General features: G+C 38.7%; 1 protein-coding gene across 11 annotated transcripts in view; it reads left to right on the forward strand.

Annotated features, from left to right (window-relative positions):
- Window positions 1-8749, forward strand: part of PDE4D (phosphodiesterase 4D) — a 1269731-nt gene extending 1260982 nt beyond the window's left edge. For all 11 annotated transcript variants that reach the window (XM_019743390.2, XM_074328918.1, XM_019743396.2 and 8 more), the window contains 4 exons: window positions 1188-1342; window positions 2235-2357; window positions 2804-2986; window positions 3816-8749. In XM_019743390.2, coding sequence (XP_019598949.2) covers window positions 1188-1342; window positions 2235-2357; window positions 2804-2986; window positions 3816-4232 — 878 coding nt within the window. In that variant the 3' untranslated portion in view covers window positions 4233-8749. The remainder of the gene's footprint in view (window positions 1-1187; window positions 1343-2234; window positions 2358-2803; window positions 2987-3815) is intronic.
- The last annotated feature ends 8170 nt before the right edge of the window (window positions 8750-16919 follow it).

Here is a 16919-nt window from a genome sequence, read left to right on the forward strand (position 1 = left end):
GGTTTTTATAGATTATTTAAAAGTCAATTTGACCAGATACTGACTTTTTAAAAATGAACGCTATTGCTTTATCAAAAAATAGAACAAAGACAATAACACCATAATACCCACTGCCTGGTACTAATGACATCTCTGTTCCTGTAGTTTGGGAGCAAAAATTTAGATGTATAAATTTCTATTTCTATAGTAGTGATAAAAATCATAGGATTTCACAGTGGAAATATATCTTGAAACTCTCCTCTCCTCCCTAGCGCCTTTAAAGTAATAATTGAGTTGTATTGGATATTTCTTTCTTAGAAAAGAATATATATTTCCAAATATATTTTCTGTGCATTAGTCAGTAAAATAATCAAACACATGCACTTTTAGTCTTTACAGTGACTTAAGTGGAAACAGATTAAAGTACCAGTCAAATCTTTTTTTAATGACTACCTTATCGATCTGGGTCTGCTATTTACAGGAACTACTATGGAGGCAGGGTCTCTTGCTGCCTAAAATGCACAGGTCCGGGGCAGTTGTGAGAGAGCAGCAGATTGTTCACCATTATGCAGGCAGCCTAACATCCATCTCTGTGTGAAGCCATGAGCGTACACATGGGAAGGGCAATATACATGTATATGGTGACTGAACGATACTTGGAAAAGGAAATGGAAAAATGAATAAAGTTTCAACTTTCAAAGCTATACTGTGGACGAAAATAAGTAAGAGCAGCACGAACAAATCTAGTACTGCTCATGTGTTGCAGACTGTTTTTATGTGCTCTCTGAGTACAAATAATCCTAAGTCACGTGATTCTTACATTATATAACATGCTGGGTAGGTGGTACACAGTTATTAGGAATAAAACACCCTATGCTCTGGACATGTTGTCAGTGTTAAGAATAATGTCATTTTCTGCTAAGCTACGGAGCTACGTAGATCTGGAGGGGAGAAAAAAGAAAGCTGAGGCCCACAGGGTAAATCACCTTGCCTCCTGTCAGCAGCATTAGAATTTACTCCCAAGATCCCAGTGCTCTTTCCAATGTTACATTAACAAGTACATTCTCTGCTAGGTGCTGTCGTGTAATGGTAAGGCCTGCAGAGACGTTTAGGGGAAATTCCATCCTAAACCCAGAGTATCTCACAATATGAAGAATTAGAGAAACTTGGAATGACTGGCTTTGCTAATCTTTTGTCTTTCTTTCAAGACTCTGAACTTGCCTTGATGTACAACGATTCTTCTGTCTTGGAGAATCATCATTTGGCCGTGGGCTTTAAATTGCTTCAGGAAGAAAACTGTGACATTTTCCAGAATTTGACCAAAAAGCAAAGACAATCATTAAGGAAAATGGTCATTGACATTGTAAGTAGCTGATAAAAGCAAAAAAAGAGAACTGTGATGCAAATTGTTTTTAAAAAATAAGAATGAGTATCAGGTGAAAGGAACTGTATATTTCAGAACTTAATGTTGCCTTTTATGTTTGAGAAGCTGCCCCTGCTGCTGTAATGATAATTCTATAATAGGTTTTCTACTTCTAGCAGTTTAAAATTAAGAATAATGACAGCTTACCCTCACCATTCTGGTTTTATTTCCTGAACTCTTCCAATCTGGTGTCGGGTAGAGAAAGATGACTAACGAGCAAAGGGTACTGGCCTTAGCTCAAATGGATTTTTTCCATTCAAAATTGGGGGGTGGGGGGTCTGCATCAATAGACAGTGCCATTTAGAAACATCCATGATGTTAATATTTCCTTTGTGCATATTATTCACAGTGATTATGAGACACAGGAAAATCTCTGGCTCTCAAATAGTTATTCTGTTAAGCTTTGTATATATAAAGATAAGAATTATCTACCTTGGATAAACAGAAAATTACCCGGAATATTGTGTTTCTGAAGTATTCTGTGAGCAATCCTGAATTAGTTCATCAGAGCCTAATCAAAGTAACCAAGGAATGGAAAACATATGTGCTGATGTCTCCTCCATGGAGATACCATGCCATGTTTTAACCGTGGAAGTCTATGTCAGTGCCTAATGTTTCTGTATATTGCACACATGTATCTGGGCTTCCAGAAAACTTGACAGCAAAGGGAAGAAGACTGCCCCAAGAAGTAGTACAGAATTTCCATGCACAGCTATTAGATGATGTAGTGGTTTTCTGTTTTTTCTCACATTCTGCATAATATTTTTATTTGCAAATTTTGACTATTTTCCTCTGGACTTTTTTACTTAATAAAATACTCTTTGTCTTTAAGGTACTTGCAACAGACATGTCAAAACACATGAATCTACTGGCTGATTTGAAAACTATGGTTGAAACTAAGAAAGTGACAAGTTCTGGAGTTCTTCTTCTTGATAATTATTCTGATAGGATTCAGGTAAAACATTACTTGAATTTTCACGTGTGTGTGTGTGTGTCTAACTTTGGTAAGATTTATGTCTCTTTTCTTCCGCCTTATAATTTTAGTAATTATAATATAAGCAGGATTTTTGTCCAAATTCTTAATCTTGAGAATTAAATAGATAAAATATTACTGGTTTTTGTGTATGTGTTTAAAAAAAACCTAACATCCCACAAAACCAGACTCTTCAGCAGCTCTGGATTAAATCAACCATGCACACAAACAGTTTCTCTCGATATTTAGATGCTGTAGAGGTGGCATAATTGGGGACTATTAATACAAGTGTGAACCACACATAGACACATCATCGTTGAGCTGTTTGGAATGAGTCTTACACTACATGTATTTTTAAGTGTCACAGTCGTTCAATGTGAATTTCTAGTAAAAAAAAAAGGTGCTGAAAAAGCATTTGTCTATTTTAGGTCCTCCAGAATATGGTGCATTGTGCAGACCTGAGCAATCCAACAAAGCCTCTCCAGCTGTACCGCCAGTGGACAGACCGCATAATGGAGGAGTTCTTCCGCCAAGGAGACCGGGAGAGGGAGCGAGGCATGGAGATAAGTCCGATGTGTGACAAGCACAATGCGTCTGTGGAAAAATCACAGGTGATGCATTAAGCATAGAGCTTTCAGAGAGAACAAAACTGAAGTTTGAACGTTTGATTACTGTGTGTGCACATCACAGCATTTTCATGTGTGGTTTTTAATTCGTGCTTTATTTTTGCCAGCTCATTTCACATTAGTGTTTATAAGCCAAAAACCCATTCTTATGGTTTAAATGTGTATAATCATTTATACATTCTTACGGCATTGTATTCATGCATAATGACTATATTCACATAGTATAGTCATAGGTATAGAAATATTTGTTATCTGAATTCATAAGTAAATTCAGTTATGTGAATTTATATGGAGTAGGTGAAATTGTTTCAGTTATCTGGATTCACCTATAAATTGGCTATTCTAAAATAAAGTCCAGGCCTCAAGCCAAGCCCTACCATGTAAACAACTGTTTTTGTAAACAGGAGTTTTTATGTTGTCAACATACTCTTGAGCTGAGAGTTCTAGAAGCTAATTTTCACCAGCTAGTAATAATACTTTTATATCATCTGTTGCCTAAAATGGTGACTGTTTTACAAAACTAAGGTTAGTAATCTTCTGTTCAATGTTATATTTGTGGGCTATGTTATATTTATTTTTATGTAAGTTCTATATCTGTGTGTGTATATATATATATATATGTGTGTGTGTATATGTATATATACATTTACATATATGTATATGTGTGTGTATACATATATACACACATACATATACACACACATACATATATGTAAATTGACATTAATTAGATAGGTTTATGGGATCTGGTTAACCTTTCCCATTATTTCTTAGTCCCAAGTCCTGTACTCAAATCAGATTTCTTTTTAACCAGGTGGGCTTCATAGACTACATTGTTCACCCTCTCTGGGAGACATGGGCAGACCTTGTACATCCTGACGCCCAGGACATTTTGGACACTTTGGAGGACAATCGCGAATGGTACCAGAGCACAATTCCTCAGAGCCCGTCCCCAGCACCTGATGACCAGGAGGAGGGCCGGCCGGGTCAAACCGAGAAGTTCCAGTTTGAACTCACTTTAGAGGAAGATGGCGAGTCAGACACTGAAAAGGACAGTGGCAGTCAAGTGGAAGAAGACACTAGCTGCAGTGACTCCAAGACTCTCTGTACGCAAGACTCAGAGTCTACTGAAATCCCCCTTGATGAACAGGTCGAAGAGGAGGCAGTAGGCGAAGAAGAGGAAAGCCAGCCTGAAGCTTGTGTAATAGATGATCGTTCTCCTGACACGTAACAGTACAAAAGACTTTCATGCCTTTTTTTGTTGTTTTTTGTTTGTTTGTTTTTTAAGTAGAAAAATGGTTTCCAAAGTGCATGTCACATGCCACAACCATGGTCACACCTCACTGTCATCTGCCAGGACATTTGTTGAACAAAACTGACCTTGACTACTCAGTCTGGAGCTCAGGAATATTGTTTTTTCACCTCCATGAGATCGGAGCAAGGGGGACATCTTCACGAACAGCATTTTAACAAGATTTCAGCTTGGTCGAGCTAACCAAGCAGAGAAAATCAACTCCAAAATGTTTTCAAGAGAGTGTGGCTCATCAGGCAGCCCAAAAGTGGATATGATTCGGGGTTTCGTTTCATTTTATTTGTTTGCAATATTCACAGCAGAAAAAAAGGCACTACACAGACAGTGTGTACGAATGAACAAGGCAACACATGGGTCAGGAACAGAAAACAGCATGAATCTGTTACCAGGAGGAAGATGAGCCACAGAAATTACATAATTTTCTAATTTCAAGTCTTCCTGATACATGACTGAATAGTGTGGTTCAGTGAGCTGCACTGACCTCTACATTTTGTATGATATGTAAAACAGATTTTTGTAGAGCTTACTTTTATTATTAAATGTACTGAGGTATTATATTTAAAAAAACTACGTTCAGAACTTCATCTGCCACTGGTTTTTTTCTAAGGAGTAACTTGCAAGTTTTCAGTACAAATCTGTGCTACACTGGATAAATCTAATTTACAAATTTTACTTGCACCTTATAGTTCACAGCAATTAACTGATTTGTAGTGATTCATTGTTTTATATACCAATGACTTCCATATTTTAAAACAAAAACTAATTTTATGTTGCAGGAAACTCTTTTTTGTAGGTCTTCGTTTGCTTTGCTTTTTGTGTCATTTTTTTCAGAGAATCAGAGTTGTTCTCCACTGACATTTTTCTTCATCGTGTGCAAAGTGAATATTCGTTCAGTAATACTTTGATGTGCATTCTGGCTAATGTGTCTTAAGTCTCATGGACACTCAACCATCAGTTGGTGTTTTCTGAAGCAAGTGAGAGATATATAAATACCCAGTAGCTAAAATGGTCAGTCTTTTTTAGATATTTTCATACTTAATGTCTTCTGATAACTTTTTGCTATGTCAATAGACCCTCATTTCATAAGTGCATGTCTTTGTAATAACCCACACATGTCATGCTCATTTTTATTGTTTCCACAGTCAGTCGTAGTAAGAAAAACTGTTTCCCTTTGTGCTGCTTCATCATTTAGCGTGTGTTTGAACCTCTGTCCACATTCACTAGATAGGGTCTTATCAAATATATCATCACCATTTTGATTGATGAAAAGAAACAGGTAGTCAGGTTAGAGTTAGCGTTCATTTCTACTGTGAGGTAATATATAATGACTAGCTTTTACTCTTGATTTACAGAGAAAAATTTAACAGGTAAGTAGGCAGATTTAACAATATTAGCAGAATATATTAAACAACACCAGTACAACTGATGCTCATTTGTTTCTATGATTTCACCATGGGATTAAAAACTATATGAGGAATATTCTTGAGACGTGATTTTAAGTGTTGCAACTATCTTCCTTAATGGACAACCACGTAACATGTCGGAATTGCTTTACCAGTTATCATTGATTCATAAGCATGTCTTATAGAGGAGAACTGCTTCAAATGGGTAAAGAAGTTGATGATGCCACAGCTCCCAGAGGTTTGGTAATATAATGCCATCCTAGAATACTGGGATGAGTAAAAAGATCCTGCCAAAATAAAAAAATTAGAGATCACTCTGTTGAATTTAGCACCAAGACCTGTATTACAATTTTAGAGATTAATTCCCAGTATTTACCTTCAGTTGGCATGTTGGGGCATTTATTTAGTTTGGACTTTCTTCCCATTTCAGTTCTTAATAACGTGTTTACCTTCTCTGTGAAGAGTTTAGAACCCAAATAATCATTTTTCACATTGATATCCAAGAACTGACGTAAAGACTAAAGGGGGTATCTAAGCAAATGGAAAATAAATGAAACAGTTAAGAAAAAGTGCAACCCTGAAAAACACATATTTAGGAAGTCACGGGGAGCTTTCTGGGGACTAGTAACTAAGACATCAGCCAAGGAAATGACCCAAGCTGAAGATAATTCCTATTTTAATCCCCTGAGATCTACTGATGCTTAGAACCTTTGACAGAAAAAGTATGTAGCTCTATGCAGAGCAGAATAGGTATCAATTAATTAATTATCAGATTTCCACCCTCCACCCCCTATAAAAGTCAGTAAGTAATCTTCCAAAGAAAGTCCTATGTTTGGCCAAGTGGCTTCACAGAAACATTTGTGAACTTATTTCTGTTTTAATTTTATTTATCCCTGATAGAGGTCTAGAAGAAAAGGCAATCTAGGGTTTATTCCTTTTTCCACAATATTCAAATTCCCACCTCTCCCTAATACTTGGTGTTTCCCCCACAGAGTGCCTAGAATCTTAATAATGGAAAAAAACAACATCTTTAAGCAGCAATATGACACAAACAAATCCAGACCTGAAAGGGTTTATAACTGCACTAAAAAAGAGGGGTATTTTTTTTCTCAATTTCTTGTTTTTTAATGGTCACATTTTGTGAAGATACCCACCGATGGACAATCAAATTGTAGAAAATGCATAATATCCAAGAGACAGGGACTAAATGCACTGTACAATCTGCTTATCCTCTGCCTTCTTTCTCCTTTCTCTCTCTCCCTCTCTCGCCCAAGTGTGCTTCAGAATTATACCCTGCTTTAAAACGAACATCCTTTACAAGTGGCTTTACATTTCCTATAATGCCATAAGAAAATGCAATATCTGGGTACTGTATGGGGAAAAAATGTCCAAGTTTGCATAAAACCAATACATTTCAGCTTGCAAGTTACTAAACATAATAATGCTGTTTTAATTTTATTTTCTTTTATATCACTTAAAATTCACAAGAAAATAATGTAGATAGAACAAATTGCAGATAAGAAAAAAAAACTTGAATGAAATGGATTTCACAGAAAGCTTTATGATAATTTTTAAATGCATTATTTATTTTTTGTGCCATGCATTTTTTTTCTCACCAAATGACCTTACCTGTAATACAGTCTTGTTTGTCTGTTTACAACCATGTATTTATTGTAATGTACATACTGTAATGTTAATTGTAAATTATCAGTTCTTATTAAAACATCATCCCATGATGGGATGGTGTTGATATATTTGGAAACTCTTGGTGAGAGAATGAATGGTGTGTATACATACTCCTTGTACATTTTCTTTTCTCCTGTAATATAGTCTTGTCACCTTAGAGCTTGTTTATGGAAGATTCAAGAAAACTATAAAATACATAAAGATATATAAATTTAGAAAACGTAGCTGCAGGTCTTTGGTCCCAGGGCTGTGCCTTAACTTTAACCAATATTTTCTTCTGTTTTGCTGCATTTGAAAGTAAGATAGTGGTGGGGCTAGGGCTGGGCATTTTACATCGAGTTTCGAATCAGTTCGTTTTCTGGCAATAGTTGGATTTCACAAAACCACACAAACTCTGGAAGATTCTGAAGCCCTTTTGAGATACAAGCTCTTAAGTACTTCTTGCCGTGAAGTGGCATTACATATATAATGATTGTTTTCCCTATCCATTGATCAAGAGCTACTTGTGTTAGTTACATTTGTTTTCTACTTTCCAACACTACTGGGAATATATAGTCTTGTCCAGTGATTATAAAAAGTCTTTTTGGCTTCTAGAGCACATAGGTAAATGAACTTGATTTGAAACTAGAGCCGTAGATCACACATGTTGGTTAGTCATTTATTAATCAGCTTCCTGTCATGTTAAGAGAATATATACTATGAAAAAGTTCATTTTTTTTTGAACCCTGGAATTTTCCTTCGGCTAAGATCAACCAAAATTTTTCTTTTGTATGTAAATCCATATGTAAACACAAAGTTTTATATGATGCCAATTCACATAGCATAAAGGGTTCACCATACTCTAGAATTTGTTTCTGCAAAATTTAAATTACTATAGAATTTTAAAATTTCACAATGGCCAGCTCCTGAAAGCCATGAGAAATTTCCAGTCGATGATGTGGAAACCTCCTTCCAATGTTGCCCAGCCCTCAGAAAACAAGACTTAATGAAAGGAGAGATTCTTTTTCTAGGAAAATAATGAGCCGCCTATTATTTTGTTTTACTTTTTGACACACACTGTAGATTTTAGCAGCCCTGGCCCAAAGGAATTTGATTACTTTTGTTTTAAACAGTACAAAGGGGACACTATAATTACAAAAACACATCCTTACTGATTTTAGTTATTTTTAATTTTACTTCTTTAGATAATGTTTTCAGAGTGGTAAATTGTGTGTGAACAATTCAAATGATGATTCTTTTAGTGGTTTCTTAGCCTCTTCCCACCCATGGGGATAGTACTGTACATCAATACCTTCATATGAAATTTTTATATGCAATGAAAATAAAAGCATGGGTTGATTCTGCTTATTTATGACTCAATCTTTTACAAATAAGATTATTCATTTGAAGTTGTAGTTCAGTCAGCACGGGTTTCCAAGAGCAAGGAAGGTTGTTAAAGTGAAATGAAAGGATAGTGACATCGTAAGCTAGAATATTGATATTTATACTCAAACGAAACATTTATGTAGATTAATCCTGCTACAGAAAACACTGCTGAAATTATTTAAATGGCCTACAAGATTAAGCACAGTGTTTTGTAAACAGACTTGGGAATGAGGACTTCTCTGTTTATTTGGATATTCTGGTATAATGGAAATCCTTCAGACATCCAACATGTATTTGTTTGGTATGTACTCTGCAAAGTACAAGGTTCTAGAGAGTCAGCAGTAAAGAAGACACAGGTTCTGCTTTCGTGAACTCACAGTCTGGTGGAGGCAAAGGCATTAAACAAGCTTATACACGTGCCATTATCAGTGGGCTCTGTACAGCGAACAACCTTAGGTGCCATGACTAAGTGGGAAACTGAACTTGCCCTCTTCTTGAGGGGCAGAGAAGGCTTCCTTAATGAAGTGATTTGGGGCTGAGCTCTGAAGAAGAGTGACAGGTAACCAAGCAAAAGGGAGAACTGAAAGGAAGAGGAAGGGGATCCAGACCGGGAGACTTCACTTAACAAAAGTCCTGAGGTACAAATGAGCTGGAGACTTCTGGAGAAATGGAAGGAAAGCATCCCTTGCTCCATCACTCATTATTCTTTACCCTGCTTTATTTTCCTTATAATGCTTATCACATTAACCTGTACATCTGTTTATGGTCTCTGCCACCAGCACATGGCTCTGTGAGAGCATGCTCACTGGTGTATCCCTCACACCTAAAACTGTGCTTGGTACACAGTAAGTGCTTAATATTCAATATAGCCACCAAATTGATATTGTATATAATTCAATCAGATAATCAAAACGTTTTAGGGTCTTAAAGAGTTTGTTAAGTTGATACCATAAAAGTATTTGGATCTTGTTTTTGAGCTTGCTAAGATCCAGGATAAAGAAAAGTTTAGTTTTCTATCATTGTTAGCTAAAAACTGTGCCTAGTCCTCACAAGTTCTTTTTTTTTCCCCCTGAATGACAAAAATCTAGTTTTTATGATAAGGAGAGTAAAGATGTCAAAAATTTAATACACAGATGATAATATCCAAACCTTAACTACCAGAATAAGGATACAGTAGTACCCCCTCATGTCATGAATTTACTTTCTGCATTTTCAGTTATCCACATTCAATTGTGGTCTGAAAATATTAAATGGAAAATTTCAGAAATAAACAATTCGTAAGTTTTAAAATGCACTCCATTCTGAGTATCGTGATGGAATCTCCCACGTCCCGCTCTGCCCCTCCCAGGACGTGAATCACGTCTCCACGCTGTATGCCTTCCCGGCCTGTTAGTCGGTAGCCATCTAGGTTATCAGATTGACTGTTGAGATGTATCAGTGTTTGTATGCAAGTAGCCCTTATTTTACTTACTAATGGCCCCAAAGCACACGAGTAGTAATACCGGCAATTCGGATATGCCAAAGAGAAGCCATCAAGTGCTTTCTCTAAGTGAAAGGAAGACATTATTGAAAGGAAGACATTTTGAACATTCTTGACATAATAAGGAAAGCCCTAAAACGTATGCTGAAGTTGCTGAGATCTACGGTAAGAATGAATCTGAAATCGTGATGAAGGAAAAATATTTGTGCTTTTTTTGCTGTCACACCTCCAGCTGCAAGTTATGACCACAGTGGGTGATAAGTGCTCACCACTGTGATGAAAAGGCACTGAATTTGTGGGTGAAAGACATGAACAGAAAATGTGTTTCAATTGATGGCAACTTGTGCCAGAAAGCAATTTCCTGGGAGAGAGGATCGACCACCAGTGGGTCAAAATTTGGAAAGAAAGGGACCACTTACTTGAAATGTTACCTTTGTGTCTGTGCCTGTCACTACAAAGATCCAGGAGAGTTGACTCTGATAAGAATCCTCACCCTTCCTAAGCTTCTGCCAGCTTTCCTAGGATCCCATCTGCAGGGAGCAGGATGAATGGGGTTTAAAGTAGAAAGTGTAGCCCTAATATCCACCAGAAGGTTGCGAGGTTTTCCATTCATTTTAATTTTAGTTTCCCCTTGGCTGTTGAAGGGAATAACTCATAGCAGTTTATTGGAGAATCCCTGGGAGTCCCATCAACCCTGGAAAGGGCCCTCCTTCAAGAATAGATAAGGGAGCATTTGAGTTGGTATGGAAGGATTTGACAAAACCATTGAGAACAGTCTTTTTTTCCAGTTTCCTGGTTGAGAGTAAATGACACACAGATTTCTGGGCCAATGTTTTGACAATGGATGCTTAGGAGAGTGCAATGGGGGAGGTGCTTTAGGTTTCTGGCTTTGGAGCTGTTGCAGCTGCTAGGTAACAGTGATCTTTATTTGAGCATGTGGTCTCCAGAATGGAAAGGCAATTCAGATAGAGGATTACTAAGTGAGTCCTCAGCTAAAGGAAGAGAGAGAGGAGTATTAAGAGTCAAGTCAGTCTTACAAGTTGAGACAATTAAGTTTGTGAACTTATTGCAAACAATGTTGCTAACCTTTTTTGATATCAGAGGGTGTGGGGACAGAGCCAGGAGTGCAGTTTCCAGGCTCTCAGCCTCTTGTGGGAAGGTGCTGGCTGGGGTAGTAAATGGCCATCAACTGTGATTGGATGGCCATCAGCTGTGGCTAGTTGGCCGTCAGCTGTAACCAATGAGCCACTGGCCACTAATATAACTGCTGTGGCTACGCTAGTAGATGATGGTGGCTGGCAAGTGTGGATTGCAGTGAGCAAGTGAGGTTGGTTGGCAGAGAAACGGATGGCAGATTGCGGATTGTGTGGCTCTTGCTTCCTGTGTTTCCAACCCAGCCGCCAGTGAGAAATACTGGTATGAACCCCTTATCCATGGCTCCATGGGTGTTCCTTTTTGGCCTCACCATATCCTGCATTCTTGTGCAGGGAGTGGGAGCTGAAACCCCGCATGACAGAGGGATTAATCATTATGAATTTGTACCAACTGAACAAACAGTTAACCAAGTTTACTCTTTGGAAGTGCTGAAAAGACTGCATGAAAAAGTTAGGTGACCTAACTTTTCACCAACAATTTATGGCTCTTGTATCACGACAATGCAACAGCTCCCCTGGGCCTGTCTGTCAAGGAATTTTTTGCCAGTAAACAAATAACTGTGTTGGGACATCCTCCCTACTCACCTGAACTGGCCCCCAATGACTTCTTTCTTTACCCGAAGATAAAGGAAATATTGAAAGGAAGACATTTTGAGGACATTCAGGACATCAAGGGTAATATGACGACAGCTCTGATGGCCATTCCAAAAAAAGAGTTCCAAAATAGCTTAGAAGGGTAGACTAGGCGCTGGCGTCAGCTTCCCAGGGGGAGGACTTTGAAGGTGACCATAGTGATATACAGCAATGAGGTATGTAGTGCTTCGTCTAGGATGAGTTCACGAACTTAATTTTCATACCTCATATAGTCTTCTTTATGTACCTCGTTGTTAATTTTTCACTAGCCTGTTGCAATGAATCTTTCAATGAAGCTATTTTGGAATTTTGAAACCTTTTGGAGGCTTCTGCATTCCAATTAAAATAGGTATCCTATTTTTTGTTGGTTGGGAACCCTTGTTTTCAAGCCCACGTCTAATTGTAATGTTCCTCCCGATGGCGATTGTAATTCTAGGTTGTCTCAGTAAGATCTTGTGATTTTTGTCGATATCTACAGCTTGCAGGACCACAGTTCTCAGTCATAAAATAACCTGGTGTTCTTGAATGTGGTGTGCTCAATTCTTTGAAACTTGAGGATCCCGCTACTTGAGCTAAGTCTTGGATCTTATGAAGCCACATTAATACCTAAGGGGGATGTGCCACTGGGTTGGGGAATTTGTGGTGTTTTACAATGAACCTTGTGTCCAAAAACTGTTTTTAAAAAAAGGTGAAAAACAGGTAATACAAACTTGAACACTTCATGAAGTGGACAGTCTCCTTTTGATCTTTCCAATGGGGCAGAAAGCAAGAACGTCTATAGGATGAAGAAAAAGGAAGAGACAAATAGAAAATATCTGATTGGCTGGGCCCACAGAGTCGACCTTGTTTGAGGTGAGAAGGCCCAGAGTTGGTAGGTGTTTGGGGGTTGGTGGACTGAATATACTGCATTTCTGGTCAAGTAGAATATTTACAGGGACGTAAAAGTTATCTATGTTTCAGTTTGCTGATGTGGCACCCTGGGCAGAAGTGGCTTCATATTGGGCCCAGAAATTTATTTCCACAGTATCCTGTACATACCTCCATAATGGCTTCTCCCCGCACGCCCAATATGTTGTAATTCTCTTGTTTACTTTCTGTTTCTCTCAGTAGATTGTGAGGCTTTTTTAAGACAATGTACTCCTTTTGGCCTGGCTAGTAAAGATTTAAATCAGGATATTAATATATGACTACTCTTCCCCTCTAACACCAGCACTTCTTACAATGTGGCCCTTGCACTGATATCAGAATCAAGTAGTATCCTGATAGAAATGCAAATTATCAAGCTCCAACTCGGGTGTCTGGAATAAGAATCTATGTGGGTTGGCCCCAGAATCTGTTTCAACAAGTTCTCTTGTTAGTTTTATGCACATAAAGTTGAAGGAAACACCATTCAAAACTTCATGGAGTTTCTCCTCACTTGGTTCTGCAAAACAGCAAAAGTAATATTCTGAACCCCCTTTCTAATGCATTGCATTTAATCTAATGCATTTAATCAAAGGGATGCATGTTACTATGGGAGCTGCAACCGGTGAGCTGGTGAGGGCTGATGGCAGTTGGAGAAACAGTAGAATCACATGTTTGGCCAATTTTCTTCAAGCAGGAAAGGAAGGATGAAGCCAGCTATTGGCTCACTTCAGCGGCAGAGGAGCCCTAGCAATGACTGTCACCATCATGGCATTCATTGGCATCATACAGGTTCTGGACCCAATCTCTACTTGGTGGGGGGCGGGTGGTTTCCCCACACCAACAAGCAATGCTCCAACACCAGTTCGGTGTCCTGCAGTTCAATTTAATTCTATTAGTGTCAGGATTTACCTGGAGATAGCATCAGATTCCACAGGTTAAGAGGTTCAGTCCCATAAGACTGCCCCTCCCCCACACACTTCAGCCTCCAGTGTCAAGCCTATGTTGTCACCTGGGCTTATGAGCTACAGATTGGAGTACCAATGAACCCCTTCCTTGGGTTTGATTAATTTGCTAGAGCAGCTCACAGAACTGAAACAGTTTACTTACTAGATTATTGATTGATTATAAAAGGATATAACACAGGAACAGCCAAATGAAAGAGATGCATAGGTCAAGGTATGGGGGAAGGGCAGACACTTCCATGACCTCTCTAGGCACCCCACTCTCCCCAAATCTCCACAAGTTAACCGAACAGGAATCTCTTTGAACCCTATCCTTTTGGGTTTTAATGGAGGCTGTATTATAGAGGCATGATTGACTAAAGCATTGGCCTTTAGCAATTGAATCAACCTCCAGTCCCTCTCACGTCCATCTGCAGAGGTCAAGGGAGTGGGAACTGAAAATTCCAAATTTCTAATCACATGATTGGTTTCCCTGGCAACCAGCCCCCATCCGTCGGTGTTTCTAGTCGCCTATTGCCAGAACAAGACACCTTTATAGCTGTTGTCACTTAGGACGTTCCAAGGGTTTTAGGAGCTCTGTATCAGAAACTGGGAAAAAGACCAACTATACATTTCTTATTTTAAATCACAGTATTATAGATCACAAGATGGCATGGGCTAAAGATTAAAATGTCATTCAAAGGACAGAAGAGTAATAAAATTGCATCTATATTCTCATAAGACCATTGTTGTAACTGGCAGGGACTGTACAACTTCAGTCTTCTACTGTCGCATTGGGGCTCTCTCAGTCACACAGCCAGATGCCCTTCCACTTTTGTAACTGGGTGAAACCACACAACACCTAGGGCTTGGGATCTGACATCACAAGGGACCACCAAAGGGGCCAAATGGCACAGTCCAGAACTTTGACCCTTGGGGTTAACTTTGACCAGGTTAATTAATTTCTTCTCCTCCTCTCCCTGGAACTGTTGTGAGGCTTGATTTTCCCTTGCAGCCCATCAGGATATTGCCTGCATTTCTATCCAGTGAAAATCCTACCAATCCTCCTACAGTGTCTCTTGGCTGCTCCTTGTGATGCAACAGCCAGGGTGGAAGCATCACAACACACTGCTTCCCCTCTTTCCTACTTCCCTTCTTTTCGTGTCCCTACTTCACTTGCTTCTTTTTGCCTTAATCTTTTTTTTTCTCATTCCACTGAATAAAGGTTTACACCTCCCAAATAAACTATCATCACTTTGATTCCCTGCCTCTGACGCTGTTTCTTAGAGGCCCTGAGCTACAAGCCATCCTTTACATTCAGAACAGCAGATGCAAATTTGGGTGTGCATGTGTGAGTGCATTGTGTTTAAAATACGGCCTTTATAGGAAAAGGCTGAGCCCTATTCATCTTTGTTTTCCCAGGCTTAGTTCAGTGTCTGCCATATAGCATGTGTTCCTTAAATAGGAAAAGAATGACAACTGGGTAATTGCCTAGATGAATGAATGAATGAGTGAATGAATGAATGAATGAATGAATGAGGTTGATGGTAAAGAATGAGTGGGGAGGGTGTGAGTTGGCCTAGAATGGATTAGGAATTAAGACAAGGGCCAAAGCCAGATGGAGAAGAGAATAGAATTTAAGTAGAGTGGAAGGAATCTGGCATTTTTATCTAGAAACAAAGGACAGGGAAAGAGTGAACGAGGTTCTATAGTACCCTTCACATCTAGGGAAGTTTTATCCATCCCCACTGTAGAAGACACTCTTGGTTGCCTACTCACCTCCCCACTCCCACCTGCTTCCTGATAAATGGAAGTTGGTATTTGTTTAGGTCTTCTGAAGTCATGGATTTCTGAGGGGAGATTTGGCCCCAGTGTCCTCAGTGTCACAGGCTGATTCTGGGCCTTTTATGGCAATTCCTCTACTCTTGCCAGTGATTAGGTTAGGATAGGTGTTCAGGGCTGCAATTCTGGACAATGAGTCAGGAGACTTCTGGGACATGATACCTCGCTCTTATTAGGGGAGAAAAAGAAGAGACATTGTCTCTTCTAGGCTTTGGAAATTGTTCCTGAGGCTGTCATAGTTGGATTATTTTCTTGAAACTGTGAAAGAAAGTATCTAAGACACCAATACTGAGGATAGCAGAGCGGGTGATGGAAGCTGAGTCTTTGAAGATGTTTTTGAGCCGCCAAAATAACTCAACTTCTAAATTAGTTATGTAAGACAATGACTAGTTCTTATAATTTCAGCCATTTTAGTTGCACCTTCTACTTTGTTTCCCCAAAAATAAGATCTACCCCGAAAATAAGCCCCAGTTAAGATTGTCAGTCAGATGGATGCATTTAGTACGTTATGGCGATGTTCCAGAAGAAGATGACGTGACTGTATTTGAATAAATGTAGATAGTTGTACATGAAAAAATAAGACATCCCCTGAAAATATTCCCTAATGTGTCTTGTGGAGCAAAAATTAATATAATACCTGGTCTTATTTTCTGGGAAACACGGTATAAGACCCGGTCTTATTTTCAGGGAAACACGATTATTACTTGCCCCTGATAGAATTCTAACACACCCACTATCTGTTCTCACAATGAGTCTGGGCTGGAGGTCATGGGTGGGAGTGCCTGGCAAGGTGGAAAGGCTGGGGCTTTGGTTCTAAATTAGCTGAGTGACCTTAGCAGTTTTATACAAGCAAATGAATTATAAAGTGTTAATCTCACTGCAAACTTTAGACAGTATTTTTCAAGCTGTAGCCTGGGATCCATTAATAGATTGTAAAGTTAAAAGACGGTCTCAATGAGCACTAAAAGTAAAAGTAACTAAAGTAGAATACAAACTATTTCTGTGTAACACACATAAGAGGAAGTTTAGTTTTCTGAAATTATTGTTTCATTCGTGTGTGCATTTGTACATGCATACATGTGTATATATGCATAGTTGCCAGGTAAAACTTATATATTTTTACACCTGAGGTCATGCACAAAAAAGTTTATGAAGCGTTACGAAGTTTAGAGCCAACTCCTGAGATGGCTAGAGGA

The sequence above is a fragment of the Rhinolophus sinicus genome, linkage group LG03 (genome assembly GCF_036562045.2).
Source record: "Rhinolophus sinicus isolate RSC01 linkage group LG03, ASM3656204v1, whole genome shotgun sequence".
NCBI classification, from domain to species: domain Eukaryota; kingdom Metazoa; phylum Chordata; class Mammalia; order Chiroptera; family Rhinolophidae; genus Rhinolophus; species Rhinolophus sinicus.